Here is an 18,194-nt window from a genome sequence, read left to right on the forward strand (position 1 = left end):
GCAGTAGTATTCTGAATTCTCTACATTCTGCTACATGTAACTGACAAAACTAAGGAAACACCAACAGTGTCTTAATAGGGTGTTGGGCAAGAACAGCTTCAATGCACCATGGTATAGATTTTAATCACTGTCTGGAACTCTATTGGAGGGAGGTGACACTATTCTTCCACAAATTCCATAATTTGGTGATTCGTTGCTGGTGGTGGAAAGCACTGCTCCAGAATCTCCCATAAGTGTTCAATTGGGTAGAGATCTGGTGGTTGATATGGCATACATTGTTTTCATGCTCATCAAATCATTCAGTGACTATTTGCGCCCTGTGGATGGTGGCATTGTCATCCTATAGGGGCATAGCCATGGTAGCCAAATTAACAGCCTGACCAGCATTTTCATACATGGGGTGTTAATTGCTTCTTTAACTCTGGAACCACACCTGTGTGTAAGCACCTGCTTTCAATACTTTGTAGCCCTCAAGCATTTCCTGTATTTTTTTTAAGTTAGTGCAGCAACAACAAAAGGTAACGAGAAAGACCAGTTTAAATGTACTGTATACTGTTTTTACAAATCACAGATCATACAGCATGTACTTGTACAAAACAAATTGACCAGAAAATGCTTTGATCAAAGGAAATGTTACATTCTTGTTGAAATGCCACTATTTCTACACACACTCAGTTACGGAATGCAGCGTTCTAGGCCGCTAGGGGCACAGAACATTATAGCCAGAACCAACCTTCCATTGTGCAAACAAAGATGGTCATGAAGAGTGTGCAAAACTGAAGTAATCAATGTACGAGGACTACAAGGAGTATAAGCTATATTATAGAACGCTCAGAAAAGGAAACAGGTGAAATGTTAAACCTAAGTTAGGTTGTATCAGAACCGGCCGTGATTAGGAGTCCAATAGGGCGGCGCACAATTGGCCCAGCGTCGTCCGGGTTTGGCCGGTGTAGGCCGTCATTGTAAATAAGATAATAATTTGTTCTTAACTGACTTGCCTAGTTAAATAAAAGGTAACATTAAAAAAAAATTAAAGCAAAAGGTGAATATTTCCCCCCCTACAAAACGTATAATCAAGTTGAATAAATCAATGGCAAAATGTACTGGACTCACCAAGCATACAGCTACTTGGTTATCTCTGTTAGATAATTTTAGCTAAAGAACACTGCAGACTAAAGACGCTGCATCATATTAGTATTGCCATACTGTGGCTAGTCTTGAGTATGTAAAAGACAAATGGAGTTAAACATGTACGATCAAACTGCTAAAGCATGTAGACCTTTCAAAAGTGATTATACAAATACAGGAAAAAACTGAAATATAATGCCACCCGCAGTAAATCCATTCAAGCCCGTCATAAAAAGCTCTATGCAAAGTTGTTTTCTAACTGGTGATGAGCAAATTGCATGTTAGATATTCATAATAGATCAACCTTTTATCACCAGCCTAAATTCAGACACGAACATTCTCAACCAATGTTCAAATGTTTCTTTGTAAATAAATCACAGGAGGATACTGAAGAAAAACCTTAAATTGTATCTACAAACCTAATACATGTCATTGCCAGAGGTGATGAGAAATCAATGGAAAGCATCTTGATTGAGCCAACTTTTTTTTTTTAAACTGAGCTCCAAAAACTGAGCTCCCTTTTGATTGGAAAAATATATTTTTTGCACACAAGTAAAAAAAACAACACAAATCCTACCATTTAAAAATATAAAACATCTGTGGAAGCAGTGTAAAATTGTATAAAATAAAACAAGTAAAAACCTATCTATTGCTAGGTATTGAACAGAAAGCTGCTCTGCAGCGGCTCTGGATTACTTGAGGAGCGGCGATGCAAAAAAGTTTCCTTGGCGACTGGCGAATCCCACTCCCACGACAGACTTGCTCTTACTCCCAAATCTGAAAGTTACAACACAAAAAAACATATTAGTATTAGCCAGGCAGCATTAGCATTAGTCAAATGAAGCCAACGTTAAAAAGGGAGCAAATTAAGAACTTGGTGAAAGGACTTATTCAGGAGGTCATCTACATTAACTTAAGTCTGTCTGTTTTGTTGAACAATGAGACTAGCGAAAACCCAAGTCCTTCAGCCAGGAACTACATACACATTGCAGTGACTTACAACAAATACTGAATAAGTCAAATGCATGACAGGACAGAGCGCTTACTTGGGTGTAGTCTTGCTCAGGGTGGACTTCATGCGTTGACCCAGAGAGCTGGAGGACGGGGTTTTGTTCATCTGGTGGTGCTCTGGAGTGGTGAGAGGACCCAGCATGCTCACTGGACCAATATCAATACACACAGTCAAAATTAGTCACATTACCCCAGTTGGTTACCAACCTGTACATCTGCATTTGTTTTTAACATATTTTCATAAATTGTCAATATAATAACACATTAACCTAATGGAGGAGCTGGCCAGAGGCAGGCACTCACGTTGGATTTGGTACTGGGTTGCTGAGATAATGCTTGACTAGGCTCACCTTTGTGGTCAGGGGTATAACAGTTATTGTTCTCGATAATCATATGATCAGGGTGCGGCTGGTCATGGTCCACCATCATGAACTGGCTCCAGTACTCCACCGGCAGGCCCAGCAGGCGCTCAATAACCTGGGTAATAATAGAAATGCATTAGCTTCTGTTTTTTCCTGAGGAATTACAGCATATTGCCACATCCTCTTTGAAGGGGCTAGACAGATAAACAACTTGTGAGACTTAAAATAATTAGACGTTAAAATGTAACCATGGTCTTTTACTGCAAGTTAAACCAAGACTGTTGCTGTAATGAGTTACCTTGGGCTGGCGTTTGGTGTCCTGCAGGATTGTCATGGGCTCTGGGTCAGGCACTGCATGGCCAACGATAGTTGGCCCAAACACCCGAGCCAGGTTGGTGATGTCCATCTTAGTGTCCAGACTTTGTGCAACCCTGAAAGAGAATGAATGTTGGGCAATAGGAGCCCATTTATCGAGGGGGAAAACAAGCAACAAAGCTCAAAGGGTCAGTGATAGGGAGCAATAATTACATTTAAAATGAGTAAGGAGAGCTACACAGCAGATGCTAACCTCTGAAGATGAATGGCCAAGAAGGCCAGGGTGTCCCTGTTAGCCTGTGGCAGGTCACTGATTGTCTGGTACATCAGGGCAATGCTGTTATCCTCATCCGCAAGCTCTGAGGACAAAGTGAAACGTCAGTAGAGAGCACAGAATTTGAGTTGTAGACATTGATTATTATTTGTTTTAGTCCAGATGAAGAATTTAACATTGCAGGGACTTAGTAACTACATTTATTGGTGACCAAGAACATCATGAAGGAACTCTGAACATTACCACATTTGACTGTATTACTAACCAAAACATTTAGTGTGCCCAAGGACAAAATGGCTATGCAAAGAAACTAAAAGACACCTTTATCCAGTCTACTAGTCAACCACTGGCCAAACCAACCACAGAGTGATAAAGTTATTGTTTAAATCGCTTAAGGGCCAACACCCACCTGCAACCTCCATGAAGGTGCGGTTGAGGCGGAAGGTGAGGAGGGGCTCTTTGAGGTTCCTGAGGAAGTCTTTGAGGAGCCCAGTGACGCAGTTGATATCATCCACCTTGCTGAGCAGTGGGACAGTCTTCCCACGCAGGAACTTCTCCTTCAGTTCCTTGACCGTCCGGTCTGAACCGGACAGCCGATAGAGGCCGGTCTGGGAGAGAAAAGAACATGGCGAAACTGGGCTCAATCATAGACAAAGTGTGAAAAAGAGTTTGAAGCTATATTACTACTGCATAAACTAAGCTTTAAAAAACACAGCAATTCTTCAGCCAAGTGTCTGAGGCTGTCTGGATTTTTTTAACAGACTGGAGATGACAACTCACCTCATGTAGGCCCCTCTGCTCAATCTCATTGACGCAGTGCACCACCAAAGAGGGAATCATGGGAGATTGGACATGGGAGACGTAGTCTGTAAGCGTACCCTGGGATTGGTAAGACATTTAAGAGAGAATGGTTATCCCATTAGACTACACTGAAATCACAAGATATTTGAAGACAGACAAGTTGCATGTATCAGAATGACCGTATTGTTTAAGTATATGAACACAAGTTGAGAATTCACAAGAAACATCCCTGTACCTGTCCGATTTTGACAGGAGTGCCACTCAGGCTGGGGATGCATGGCAGGGGACAGCGTTCACGACACTCTGGGTGGGTGACCACTCTGCAGTCACGACACTTCAAGGAGATCTTTCCGAACTTGATCCTCTTGCCACAAGGTACACATGACTCTGGCTTGATTACCTGTGCGTGAAGTAAAACAAAGCTTGGTTGATCCAAGTTTGCACAAACCATAACTTGTCATTTTAACCTGAAAATAAGAACCAAAGCAGCACATTTTTATTACAAAAGCTAATTTAATAAAATAGCCTTTTCTGCCTTGCTAAATTCACCCATGTAATAACCTTCTCCGACTGAAAACAAGTGACATTCCTACCGTTTTGGAGACAAACTCGTGCAGACGGACACCTCCGTTGCCCTGGGGCGTGCTGGGTTCCTGAGGCCTGCTGGGCTGTTTGAACATGACATCCTCAGACTTTACTGACTCTGAGTCCCACTCCTGTGTAGCTGAAAAGGTGGGAACGAGAGGTCAAATACTGCTCTGACAACGCAGCTATGATGAGTTATGAACATGTCACATTGTCACGGATAAACTAATATAATCCAGCTGCGTGCTGCTTCCCAAATAAATATCCTATCATGCTTCGACATAAAAATACCATCTTCCATTTTAAAGTTCACCAAATCCACAGTAAACGAGTAAGAGCTGTTACCAGTCTTTCTCCTGCTCCGAGTCCAGTAGGGAACAGACTCAATAGTAGAAACAGCTTCGATGGGACCTCCGTTAGCAGGCACGGTCACTGTAGTCTTGGCCACAAGAGACTCATTTCCCTACAGCCATTAAACATATCAGTCAAATCACTTTAAACCTCAACAGTATAATGAGTAACCGCTCTCAGTTACCCACATTTTATTAATTTAGCAGATGCTCGTATCCAGACTTACAGTTAGTGCATTCATCTTAAAGGGACATTACATCATAGCACCACCCCAACATCAACATGTGAAAATGGCACATTTCTATGTTTGGTAGTAAAAAAAGACAGGAAGACATCTGTGTACATCATGTGATTTTAACCAATGAGTAAGCATTGCCTACTAATTGGTTGATGTGCATAGGAAACATATTTTTAACTACAAAACGCACCATTTTCATATGTTGATGTTCAAGTAGTGCTAGAGATTATTAATATGAAGTTGAAAAATGAAGTGAAACAACCACAACAGTCGTAGTAAGTCATTTCTTAAATAAATAAAAAGTTATCAGCAAAGTCAATGCTAGTAAAAAATATATATAAATGCATTACAAAAAAAATGTGCGCATGGGGGGATAAGACATTTGTCTTTTTAAGATACCCTTTAAAGATGTTTTCGGACAATGGACATTTTTATAGAAATGAAACTAAAAACCTTTACCTTCTCAGAAGTTCTGCCTGTTGATCGAGACCTTTTGGAAGCACATGGGGGACCATCAACGAAATTTCTTGAGGCAGAACGCTATAATGAAGATGTCAAACATGTTAATAACAAATACACCACTGAGCCCTTCATTTACACATTCAACAAATAATTCCAATGAACTGCTTACCCTCTTTTCACGTTTCTTCAGTCGCACAGTTCTCACGATGGATGAGTCCCAGTCCTGGAATGGTTTAATCAAACAAACAGACCAGGTTCATTATTGCAAAATATGCCAATTTATCATCTAAATGATATTATGCATTGGTTGCATTAGCCATTCTCCAAGCTAAAGGTTTGGATGAGTAATATACTTGATTCCGAGGCTTAAGCATTTAGACAAGACAAATATAAACTTACCAGAGAGTCATCTGTTTTATCATAGCTGATGTCTGATGAAATAGAGGCAGACTCATCTATGGTCTTCAATCTATGGAAAATAACCAAATTAAATACTGTAACTTTTCAGATGTTGATATGTTAATAGAAAATGCATTGGTAAGCTTTTCAACTCATGAACAGGAGCAAGGCACTAGAAGTGGGTCCTTACCTTCGGCTGGTGTTAAGGTTGGCTGGTGCCGCCTGAGAACGCGCGTTAAGGAAGGCCAGAGCAGAACGCTGCTCTTCATTCAGCTGGATGCTATTGCTGGAGCCCTCAGTGATCAGAAGCTCCCGAATCAGCTGGATCTGGCGGTCCTGTAACACAGAAGAACACAGGGAGAGCGGAGGTGAGAGGAGTCGTGTGAAGCCATTCGACAGTTTATTGGGAGAAGAGTGAACCAGTCTGAGGGTGCCAGTGAAGAGAAGAAAATATTAAGATAGACTTTGTCTGTGCATACACACCAACTTATCACAGTCAGCTTCTGCCTTCTGGCGGCGGCGAATCTCTACGTCGACTTGATTTCGAGCATGCTTGAGTTTGACTTCCAGGGCTCCCCTCTCCGTTTCTGCCTTAGAAAGCACTTCCTTGCAGGACCCCAGGTCCCGCTCAAGCCTGAGCCATCTACGACGGCAGTCCTCAAAATTGAGGGCCATCTGGATGAACTCTGATAAGAGAAGTTGCATAATAATGAGTGTTAGCTTTAAATACTTATCCATCCACTTATCCATCGTCTATATTATTAATCTCCTTGTCAAATCAAATTAAACAGAATTACTTACGGGGCTCAATGCTCTCATTGAGTATGTCTACATGAGACCGCAGATTGCCAAACAAGCTGTGTAGGTTCATCACAGCAGTGTCCATCTTCTGGGAAAAATAAAGGGAACATAGAAACCAATACTGATGATGAACTTCTATGAGGCTCATAAAAATAATTTAGATAAATCTCAATATTGAATTACATCATCCCCAAGCTAATTGTTTCGGCACAATTGTCTGCTGGTGAACCCTAATCATAGAGCTTGTAACGTTAGTCCTATAAACCGAAAGGATTTACATCTGGTTCGTTCAGCCATTTCTATGAGGAAAGAATCTTATTTTATTTAACTAGAATACGGTTTTGGCTAAACTCCGACAATAAGGTCCGAGGTTAACACAGCCGTAGAAGATTTTACGTTGTGTTTTATGAGATTACATAAGTCAGTTAAAATTACCGTTATGAATTTTGAAGCCTGTGCTTTTTTTGATTACATAAAATAATTAAATTTCACAAAAAGTGGAGGTTAGAAGAAGATTCTCATAGAACAAAAACGTATAAGATCTCCTAAGCCTGTGTTTGCCACAGATCTTATTTTCGGCGTTTATCCAAAACGCCCATAGCTTTGTCCAACGAACCATGGCGGAGTTAACGTTAGTGCCTAAAAAGACGCCATTACTATTACTCTATTCATCATAGTAACCTAACTAACGTTGAAGATTTGAGTAAACATGTTGATTGTCATTTTTTTTTTAAAGTTTACTCGCACATACAAAAATGTTTGCTAATTTAGCAAGCAACAGTAGATTTAGCTAGGCTACCTAGCCAACATTGTTGGTGATGTAACTATGATTCAAAAAACTACAGCTAGCTAGCATGCTAACGTTAATAGAATAACTAACGTTACAATTACATACCGCTTGCTGAGTCCACCACTCTGAGTAATGAAATAAGGCAGACAAAACACCTAAACTTTTTCACAGCCAAATGTTTTGACCTCTCTTTTGGCACTGGATGAGCAAGTGTGTTATTCTTTTGTTCGGATCATCTCAAACTCAGCTCCTGGAAGTGTGTATTCAAGTAAGACAGGCACGTTTCATTTCAAATTTACCCACTAGCCAATGAATATCAACTGACGTTTATCACGTAGCTGTACGTCAACGCGTATGTGGGCCAGCAGCCCCATAAAACGGTTACCACTTAGCTCTGATCCTGGATCAGACAGTCCTGCAAGCAAGCAACAGTAACCTAAATAAAATGTTGCAAATATGAATGAACATTTGGGAAAATCTACAATAATCAATATTACGTTTTAATTATGATGATTATTATGATCATTATTAAGCGTTAGTATTAATTAACATTCATTCGTATTTATTATTATTATTATATCATATTGATTATTGGGATGTTATATTTATATTGCCATCACAATTAGGCTATTTGAATTCAGTAGCTGTGATTTAGTGCTGGCATGCAACAGTAAGACCAGCAGCCCAGCCTTCAGCCCCGCGACTACTTACCCACTGGGCACAGACGTCAATTCAACGTCTATTCCACGTTGGTTCAACATAATTTCATTGAAATGAGGTGGAAACAACGTTGATTCAACCAGTGTGTGCCCAGTGGATATGACCATGAAATGTTGCTGAGACAGAGGTTTTGACCGTGTCTTGATTAATTTCTGAGCTAATCAGTGGTATGGATTGAAAATCTGTGAGGAATTGTCAAATGACCATATACAGAACAACAACACACACACACACACACAAAACTCTTCCTCCCTCAGAGACAGAGGAAGAGGGAGAGAGAGAGGGAGAGAGAGAGAGAGAGAGAGAGAGAGAGAGAGAGAGAGAGAGAGAGAGAGAGAGAGAGAGAGAGAGAGAGAGATCAATGTTTTCACTTGGACAACTTGCGAACAACGCATGCATGCAGACCAAACGCTAAAAGGAGCATGATTTAATTCTATGAAGACGCTTGTTGAAGATAGCAAAGATGATTGCCACTACTCAACAGAACATGACCACGGACCTGGTAAATGGCTTACTGAATAGTTTCATTATTTTTAAGTTGCTTCCACGATTTATTTTTGTTGTAAAATATCATTGATGCAGCTCTCTGATAAGCATGCATAAACGTTGAAGTTGCGCGTGTGCGTGAATGTGCGCGTATGTGCTTGTAGGCTACTGTTGTAAATGCGCCTGTTAGTATTTCTCTGTTGTGACCAGTCAGCGTATTTTCATTTAAATCAACATGATTTGATTACCAATAAGTATCTGTTTTTGCGTTTTAATCTTTCATTCATACTTTAAATATGTAATTAATACTGCCATTTCTTGAACGAGCTTCTGTGCTCTGACTGCACTGACTGCAGTGGTCGTGCATTGTAGCCCAAAACATATCAGCATTCGTCTCTTCTATCGCAAACTGATTTAATGTGGTTACTTTTTGTTAAACTGACACAGTTAAATTCTGTAGATTTGAATACACCTCATGCATTCCCTTGCGGTTATCGCAATTGAAATATTTATGTGTGTTGTGTGTATAGATCTGACATGCCTGTTCAATTGTAGCGTAATCTGAAGTGAAATCATGACCGGATTACCAATGCCAAAGGGGAGGATCTTACTTTATTAAATATTTATACTGCATGCTGATAAAGAGAGCTCTGCAATCACAGAGTGTGAATGAGCAGGTGATGGATGGACAATCAATTTTATTCTGTAGCCTAATTGTATAAAGTGTATAAGCAATCTACCCACTCAATTAAATTGATGTAAAATCTGAATATCAAAGTAGCCTATTATTTATCGCCAGATCCTATGTTTTCCTGCATTTTACATTTCATACTTTTTTTGCCACTGATTTTAATGTCATATTTCTTTGCTCCTTTGTAATGAATTATGTCCACTACATACCCATTCAGCAGTTCTGTGAGCCTATCCGAACAGAGAAGTAAGAAGTTGCAACAGTTTTTGCATGTTATGTAGCTCTACTTGCAGGCTGTCAATAGGTCGCAGAATTGCTGACGCCAAGAAATGTCAAAGTCACAACATGTGACGGTAGTTGGTTGCATCTTTGTGGACAGTTGCTGATCGCTGCAAACATTTTTTTATGTATTCTCTGAGAATTACATTGCCCCTGGAGATGAGTTAGTCTGTTGCTGTATGCTTTTCATCTCGAGTACAGTAATACTTTATAGCCTTGCCAAATTGTCTAACTAAGAATATACATCACCCATCACCTTCTCAGTGACAGCAGCAATTGAACCATGGCAGCATTTCAGTTCAGAGCTGCACTAATGCATATGGCTGACAAATCATGTGTCAGTCTGTTATCAAAAATGTTTTTAGTCAGTGCTGTATTAGATTGTATTGGTATGTTTCATAGTGTGCGACATTGTAAATAATTGAAAATACATTATATGTATTTTCTGTCTGAAGTGGCCAGTCGGGATTGTTTTACATATCCCCTCAATTTAGAATAAATCCCTTCAATGTTGTATCTTAAACAAGGAAGCCACAAACACTAGTCAGCGTATCCATATTCCTTATCGTTTCCCAGGCTAATGTCTCTCTGTGCTATGGCCCAGTCCCAATCATTGCCTTTTATTTTACACAGCAAAGCAATTAATGTAGCTACTGCACCTCAGTGCTTGCTTCTGTCTTCACAGATGTCACACTTCTGTAGACAGATAGGGAGCTCTTATCTGTGATGGGTTTGGGGAAACAGAACATTCAGGCTGTATTTATCAGTCGTGTGTGCCTGCATCAGGATCTGAAAGGACATGTACATCTCTCTCATATCACATCTCTCCTCTCGCCCATGCTTTACAGTGGCATCACACCCCATTCTCCCCAAGGCAGACACGACAATGAGGAGGAGTAGTAAATGTTGAGGAGGACTGGATGTGTGGCGGGGGCAGCAGTCATACAGTACCCACCCAGAGCCCTTTTGTACAGTCATTTTATAATGCTTGGTGGGATGCATGAAAGGGAAAGGAGAATGCCTTGCAGCAGAGGAGGCTAAAGCAGTGTGTCTGTTCCATGTGACTGAGGCAAGTGCTGCATTATGTGGTATTAGCCCATAGGGCAAATTTGTCAGCCTCAACCCCACATCCATAGCCTACCACCTACAACCGTTTAGGATGTGAGGCAAGCAAGAAAGTAAATATTGACAGGGGGCCCCCTAGAAAGCATATGATAGCAAAATGTGTAGAATTGCAAGAAATAAGCTTTAAAACGGCATAATTCTCTCTCAGCCTCGTGAAAGGTGTGTTGAGCAGCAGGAAATTAGCTTTAAAACAGCAACATTTTGTCTAAGCCTCATGGCAAAATGTGAACAGTAGCATGAGATGAGCGATAAAACAGTGATTTTTTTCTCTATGACCCACCAAAATATGATGGGAAAAAGATCTGTCCCCACCCTCTGCTCACTGTACTGTATTGTACTGTACTTTACTGTGCTCTACTCACTATACTGTACTGTACTGTATTCTACTGTATTCTACTATACTCTACTCACTGTACTGTACTGAACTGCACTGTACTGTGCTATCCAAACTATGCTAGGTTCAGATTTGGTCCAGTTCGGTCCGTTTCTGGACGTTAACATCAAGGCCAGGGTGGAATGACCAAATTTAAACTCTCCCAGTAAGAGCCGCGAGTGTTGAAATTAACTGGAGAGTGAGAGGCAGAGAGAGAGGGAGAGGGAGGGGTTTTCCAGACTGTTTTAACACTCTTGGTTTGACCACCAGATAACAGAAAGACTAAGAAAGCAATTCTGAGCTGAACTTAACAGTATGCCAGTGGAAGGGAGGACAGTAGCAGGTGACCCAACTGTGGTTTGTGACTATTATGATTTCCCATTGTAGCCAATTCAGTTGCAGTAATTTCATTAATGATATTTTGGTAGTTCCGTTACCAATTTGGTAATGGAATTAGGAGTTTAAATCATTTACTAATTCATAAAGAAAATGTATATCAGTAAAATCCCTATAACTAATTGATAGGTCTACCTTTACTTGTTACTTCTGTAAACTTTCACTATCCTCCCTCCTCATGAGGGAGAGAAATTTGAAAACATCATAAAGATATGTGCGTTTTTGGTAACAGAATTACAAAGCACAAGGCAATATTTCTTCAACTTACAGAAGGTCAACAATTTCTCAGAAACTAAATATAAGTGTCTTTACGTCAATATTATTGTGTTTTGATGCATTTCTTATACCTTTTAAGACTTTTCCTGGTAGATGTTTTCTAAGAGCCCTTTTCCACCTGTTTATCCAGATACCAAAGCCTTTACCTATGACAATTTTTGGGGGGGATGGAAAATGGTTGAAAAAAGAATCTATGCCTTAATCTCCCAAAAATATACAGTCTTAGCTTTCATTTGACACCCAATTTGATACACTCCTATGAACTTTTACATGGAAATGCCCATATGTAGATGAGAGTCAGCATGTGTCAACAGTAGCTTCACTAGCTGTGTGATTCTGCTTCAGATGATTTATTGTGGTATCTTCACCACCTGTTCCAATGAAAGACCGACAAGGAGTTAAGGAGATCCCCCAGAGTCTAATTCATGAATTTTTAACAGCCATATGGAATCTCCCACCAACTAGCTCTGGTGCATTGGGAGCAAATTGTATTTTGTGTGGTTTCCCTTATTGAGTCTGTAGCCAATCAATAAAATTAATTTATTACAATGTACATACAGCATGTGTTTCATTTAAAGAAGAGGCTGTTACCTGTAATCGTTAGTTGAGTTTCTCAGTGAAGAAGGGGTCAAGGTATATGTCCAGTGATTCCACAAGTTGTCATATTTTGCGGGGAGGGACGCTCTGCAGTGGTCCGTCCATCTAAAAGTCCCTTTTACGGGCTGCTTTCTTTCTATTAATTGTTTTCCACTGGACCTTGTTCAGCAGCACAATGTATCAATCATCTCATTTCGTTGAGGGTAATTCCCTTGATCTGCTCTGTCTGTTTGCCATGTTGGGAGTGGAGCTTTGTTACCTCTTACTGATGCAATGAACTTAGTTAGCACTGGAATGTTTGTGGAGGACTCTCGCAGGTGCTCTCCCCAAGAGATCCATGGTTGGTTGCCCTTACAAGTCTACATTTTGCATAGCAGTAGATTGCCCGTGTGTCGGTTTGACTGACAGCTTCATCAAAGCTTTATCTGGAGACTCCTCTCGACTCTCTTTCGGGAGGGATGGCTCACTGAGGAGTGTGTTAAACATTATTCATTTATTTTCATTTGATGAGGATCTTTTCTGGGTCAGCAGAAAGTGTGCCTGCTGGTGATATTAACATCAAACTCCTAGAAGCAGGTTGCTCACTGACAGGACCTAATCCCTCATCTGTCCACCTCTTCTGGCAGCCAGTGCTGTGTTGGATCCTCAATTCCTCAGATTTAGCATCACCATCACTGAAATCCACCCAGACTGTGGTGGCTGTGTATATCCACACTTGGGATTCTCTTCCTGTCTCCTGTATCTGTGTCTCTTTTGCAACTTTGACAAAACTCCCTCTTCCCCAAGCCAGCATGCACAGGGTTCTCCCTCTCTATCTTCTTACAACGGTGCGTGCAGCCTTAATTGGAAGTGTAGTCTAATGTACCCCACCTCCCGTCGCGGTGCATCCCATTAGGGAGGATGTTTTAGCAGAGTGTTGTATGCAGTCATTAGGGGAGGACTTTGAAATCAAAACACTGTCTATAGTAGATTCATCAGAGCAAAGGAATTAGGTTAACCATGTGTCTCTGCTAGGGTCTACACGTGTGTGTGTGTGTCTGCTTTAGATTAGATTCGATAATTTTTTTAGTCACATGCACAGGGTCACAGATGTAATCGCAGGGTACAGTGAAATTCTTATGCTCCAAGCTCCAAAAGTGCAGGTAAAAAAAACAGAAGGGAATGAGATAGTAATAATAATATATAGACATTTACAACTGTAGCAATGATAAATGTCCATTTATCATCTGGTTGTGTTACAGCCTGGATTGGTTTGGTATCTCTCTGGACCGCGGTGGGTGTTGTCCCTACTGGCCCAGCAAGTAGTGGTTTTAATTTGAACGTGTTATGAAACCGGAGCCAGGATGATTTAATAAAGATAAGACATTGGCTGTGTGTCCATGTATGCTGACGATTCAACCCTATACATGTCAGCAACCACAGCTACTGTAGTGAAATCAGTGCAACCCTAAACAAAGAGTTGGAGTCGGTTTTAGACTGGGGGGCCAGTAATAAACAGTAATAAACTGGTCCTGAACATCTGTCAAACTAGGTGCATTGTATTTAGTGCAAATCATTTCCTAAGTCCCAGACCTCATCTGAATCTGGCAATGAATGGTGTGGCTATTGAGCAAGTTGAGGAGACAAAATTACTTGCTCTTACCTTAGATTGCAAACTGCCATGGTCAAAACATATTAACTCAATGCTTGTAAAGATGAGGAGAGGTCTGTCTGCGGTAAAGAGATGCTTGCTTTTTTGACACCACACTCCACAAAGCAAGTCCTGCAGGCTCTAGTTTTACCTTATCTTGATTATTTTCCAGTTATATGGTCAAGTGCTGCAAAGAAAGACCTAGTTAAGCTGCAGCTGGCACAGAACAGAGGGGCACATTTTTCTCTTTATAGGGATAATATCAATACTACGCATGCCAGTCTCTCTTGGCTAAGAGTTGAAGAAAGATTGACTGCATTGCTTCTTGTTTTTATAAGAAACATTGTGTTGGAAATTCCAAATGGTTTGCATAGTCTAATTTACACACAGCCCTGACACACACACTTACCCCACCAGACATGCCACCAGGGGTCTTTTCACAGTCCCCAGGTCCAGAACAAATTCATGGTAATGTACAGTATTATACAGAGCCATGATTGCATGGAACTCCCTTCCATCTCATGTAGCGCAAGTGAACAGCAAACCAAATTAAGAAACAACTCACAGCACAATGCCTCTCCCCCATGTGACCTACTTGTTGTGTGTATGTACTGACATGTAGTGTGTGTGTGCATCTATCAGTTACACATACAGTACATTTCAGTACATACACAATGTGTTAATGTGTTAATGTGTTTTGGTATTGTAACGGCAGTCTAAGTCGTCCTCCTCCTCAGACGAGGAGAGGCGAGAAGGATCTGAGGACCAATGTGCAGCGTGGTAATTTTCCATTATTTAATAAACACAAAACAAGACACTATACAAAATGACAAAACAAACTAACCGTCACAGTCCTAGCTGGTGCAGACAAAACACAAAGACAGGAAACAACCACCCACAATCCCCAACACAAAACAAGCCACCTATATATGATTCTCAATCAGGGACAACGATTGACAGCTGTCTCTGATTGAGAACCATATTAGGCTGGACACAGAAACAGACAAACTAGACACACAACATAGAATGCCCACCCCAACTCACGCCCTGACCATACTAAACAAATACAAAAACAAGGGAAAACAGGTCAGGAACGTGACAGAACCCCCCCCCCCCCCCCTCAAGATGCGAACTCCGGGCGCACCCCTAAAACTCAAGGGGAGGGTCTGGGTGGGCATCTGTCCGCGGTGGCGGCTCCGGCGCAGGACGAGGACACCACCATTGTCTTTATCCCCCTCCTTAGCGTCCTTTGAGTGGCGACCCTCGCCCCCGACCCTGGTCTAGGAACCTTCCCAAAGGTCCCTCCTAAATAGAGGAGATAACTCAGGACAGAGAGGTAGCTCAGGACAGAGAGGTATCTCCGGACAGAGAGGTAGCTCCGGACAGAGAGGTAGCTCCGGACAGAGAGGTAGCTCCGGACAGAGAGGTAGCTCCGGACAGAGAGGTAGCTCCGGACAGAGAGGTAGCTCAGGACAGAGAGGTAGCTCAGGACAGAGAGGCAGCTCCGGACAGAGAGGCAGCTCCGGACTGAAGGGCAGCTCCGGACTGAAGGGCAGCTCCGGACTAATGGCAGCTCCGGGCTGAGGGGCAGCTCATGACTGGAGGACAGCTCATGACTGGAGGGCAGCTCATGACTGGAGGGCAGCTCATGACTGGAAGGCAGCTCATGACTGGAGGGCAGCTCATGACTGGAGGGCAGCTCATGACTGGAGGGCAGCTCATGACTGAAGGGCAGCTCATGACTGGCAGGCAGCTCATGACTGGCAGGCAGCTCATGACTGGCAGGCAGCTCATGACTGGCAGGCAGCTCGTGACTGGAGGGCAGCTCATGACTGGAGGGCAGCTCATGACTGGCAGGCGGCTCATGACTGGCGGGCGGCTCATGACTGGCGGGCGGCTCATGACTGGCGGGCGGCTCTGGCAGCTCCTGACTGGCTGGAGGCTCTGGCGGCTCCTGACTGGCTGGCGGCTCTGGCGGCTCCTGACTGGCTGGCGGCTCTGGCGGCTCCTGACTGGCTGGCGGCTCTGGCGGCTCCTGACTGGCTGGCGGCTCTGGCGGCTCCTGACTGGCTGGCGGCTCTGGCGGCTCCTGACTGGCTGGCGGCTCTGGCGGCTCCTGACTGGCTGGCGGCTCTGGCGGCTCCTGACTGACGGACGGCTCTGGCGGCTCCTGACTGACGGACGGCTCTAGCGGCTCCTGACTGACGGACGGCTCTAATGGCTCGGGACAGACGGGTGGCTCTGAAGGCTCGGGGCAGACGGATGGCTCAGACGGCGCTGGGCAGACGGATGGCTCAGATGGCGCTGGGCAGACGGATGGCTCAGACGGCGCTGGGCAGACGGATGGCTCAGACGGCGCTGGGCAGACGGATGGCTCAGATGGCGCTGGGCAGACGGATGGCTCAGACGGCGCTGGGCAGACGGATGGCTCAGACGGCGCTGGGCAGGCAGGCAGCTCAGACGGCGCTGGGCAGACGAGCAGTGCAGGCAGCGTTGGGCAGACGGCCGACTCTGACCTGCTGAGGCGCACAGTAGGCCTGGTGCGTGGTGCCGGAACTGGTGGTACCGGACTGGAGACACGCACCTCAAGGCTAGTGCGGGGAGCAGGAACAGGGCACACTGGACTCTCAAAGCGCACTATAGGCCTGGTGCGTGGTACCGGCACTGGTGGTACCGGGCTGAGGGCACGCACCTCAGGGCGAGTGCGGGGAGAAGGAACAGTGCGTACAGGGCTCTGGAGACGCACAGGAGGCTTGATGCGTGGTGCCGGAACTGGAGGCACTGGGCTGGAGACACGCACCACAGGGAGAGTGCGTGGAGGAGGAACAGGGCTCTGGAGACGCACTAGAAGCCTGGTGCGTGGTGTAGGCACTGGTGGTACTGGGCTGGGGCGGGAAGGTGGCGCCGGATATACCGGACCGTGCAGGCGTACTGGCTCCCTTGAGCACCGAGCCTGCCCAACCTTACCTGGTTGAATGCTCCCCGTAGCCCGTCCAGTGCGGGGAGGTGGAATAACCCGCACTGGGCTGTGTTGGCGAACCGGGGACACCATACATAAGGCTGGTGCCATGTACACCGGCCCGAGGAGACGTACTGGAGGCCAGATATGTTGAGCCGGCTTCATGGCACTTGGCTCAATGCTCAATCTAGCCCGCCCAGTGCGGGGAGGTGGAATAACCCGCACCGGGCTATGCACACGTACAGGAGACACCGTGCGCTCTTCCGCATAACACGGTGTCTGCCCGTACTCCCGCTCTCCACGGTAAGCATGGGAAGTGGGCGCAGGTTTCCTACCTACCTTCGCCACACTACCCTTTATCCCCCCCCCCCCCCAAGAAATTTTTGGGGTTTCTTCACGGGCTTCCAGCCACGCTTCCGTGCTGCCTCCTCATACCACCGCTCCTGGGCTTTAGCTGCCTCCATCTCTTCCCGAGAGCGGCAATATTCTCCAATGTGAGCCCAGTGTCCTTTACCCTCCAGAATTTCCTCCCATGTCCAGGATTCCTGTGTAGTGGGCCGCTGCTGCTCGTACTCACGCTGCTTGGTCCGAGTTTGGTGGGTGGTTCTGTAACGGCAGTCTAAGTCGTCCTCCTCCTCAGACGAGGAGAGGCGAGAAGGATCTGAGGACCAATGTGCAGCGTGGTAATTTTCCATTATTTAATAAACACAAAACAAGACACTATACAAAATGACAAAACAAACTAACCGTCACAGTCCTAGCTGGTGCAGACAAAACACAAAGACAGGAAACAACCACCCACAATCCCCAACACAAAACAAGCCACCTATATATGATTCTCAATCAGGGACAACGATTGACAGCTGTCTCTGATTGAGAACCATATTAGGCTGGACACAGAAACAGACAAACTAGACACACAACATAGAATGCCCACCCCAACTCACGCCCTGACCATACTAAACAAATACAAAAACAAGGGAAAACAGGTCAGGAACGTGACAGGTATGTGTCAGACCCCTGTCGTAGCAATTTCCTGTATTACCAAATGAGGAGAGTTACAAACCACACACCAGTCAGAGGTATACTTAAATTTCATCTTTAATAATATTATGAGCTTTACAATAGCCCTTTGACTCTCAGAT

At 43.9% G+C, this 18,194-nt stretch overlaps 2 protein-coding genes across 3 annotated transcripts in view; one reads left to right on the top strand and one right to left on the bottom strand.

The window, feature by feature from the left end:
* Window positions 1–530: 530 nt before the first annotated feature.
* On the bottom strand, window positions 531–7,780 carry racgap1 (Rac GTPase activating protein 1). 2 transcript variants are annotated; one of them, XM_039010665.1, is made up of 17 exons: window positions 7,623–7,780; window positions 6,728–6,812; window positions 6,410–6,612; window positions 6,117–6,262; window positions 5,927–5,996; window positions 5,697–5,750; window positions 5,525–5,605; window positions 4,822–4,939; window positions 4,485–4,615; window positions 4,127–4,291; window positions 3,871–3,969; window positions 3,500–3,698; window positions 3,070–3,175; window positions 2,800–2,932; window positions 2,490–2,616; window positions 2,175–2,286; window positions 531–1,905 (listed from the first exon to the last, which is right to left on the bottom strand). In XM_039010665.1, exons 2-17 carry the CDS (start codon window positions 6,810–6,812, stop codon window positions 1,821–1,823), a joined length of 1,914 nt encoding a protein of 637 aa, XP_038866593.1. In that variant the 5' UTR covers window positions 7,623–7,780; the 3' UTR covers window positions 531–1,820. The 2 variants fall into 2 exon arrangements, with proteins under 2 accessions (XP_038866593.1, XP_038866592.1); XM_039010664.1 differs by having other exon boundaries at window positions 6,728–6,815.
* Window positions 7,781–8,700: 920 nt separating this feature from the next.
* The window catches only part of LOC120061231 (inactive dipeptidyl peptidase 10), a 47,385-nt gene continuing 37,891 nt past the window's right edge, over window positions 8,701–18,194 (top strand). Inside the window, exon 1 of the mRNA XM_039010878.1 lies at window positions 8,701–8,739. Within this exon, the coding sequence (XP_038866806.1) occupies window positions 8,701–8,739 (39 nt within the window). The remainder of the gene's footprint in view (window positions 8,740–18,194) is intronic.

Source organism: Salvelinus namaycush, chromosome 16 (assembly GCF_016432855.1).
Source record: "Salvelinus namaycush isolate Seneca chromosome 16, SaNama_1.0, whole genome shotgun sequence".
Lineage (NCBI taxonomy): Eukaryota > Metazoa > Chordata > Actinopteri > Salmoniformes > Salmonidae > Salvelinus > Salvelinus namaycush.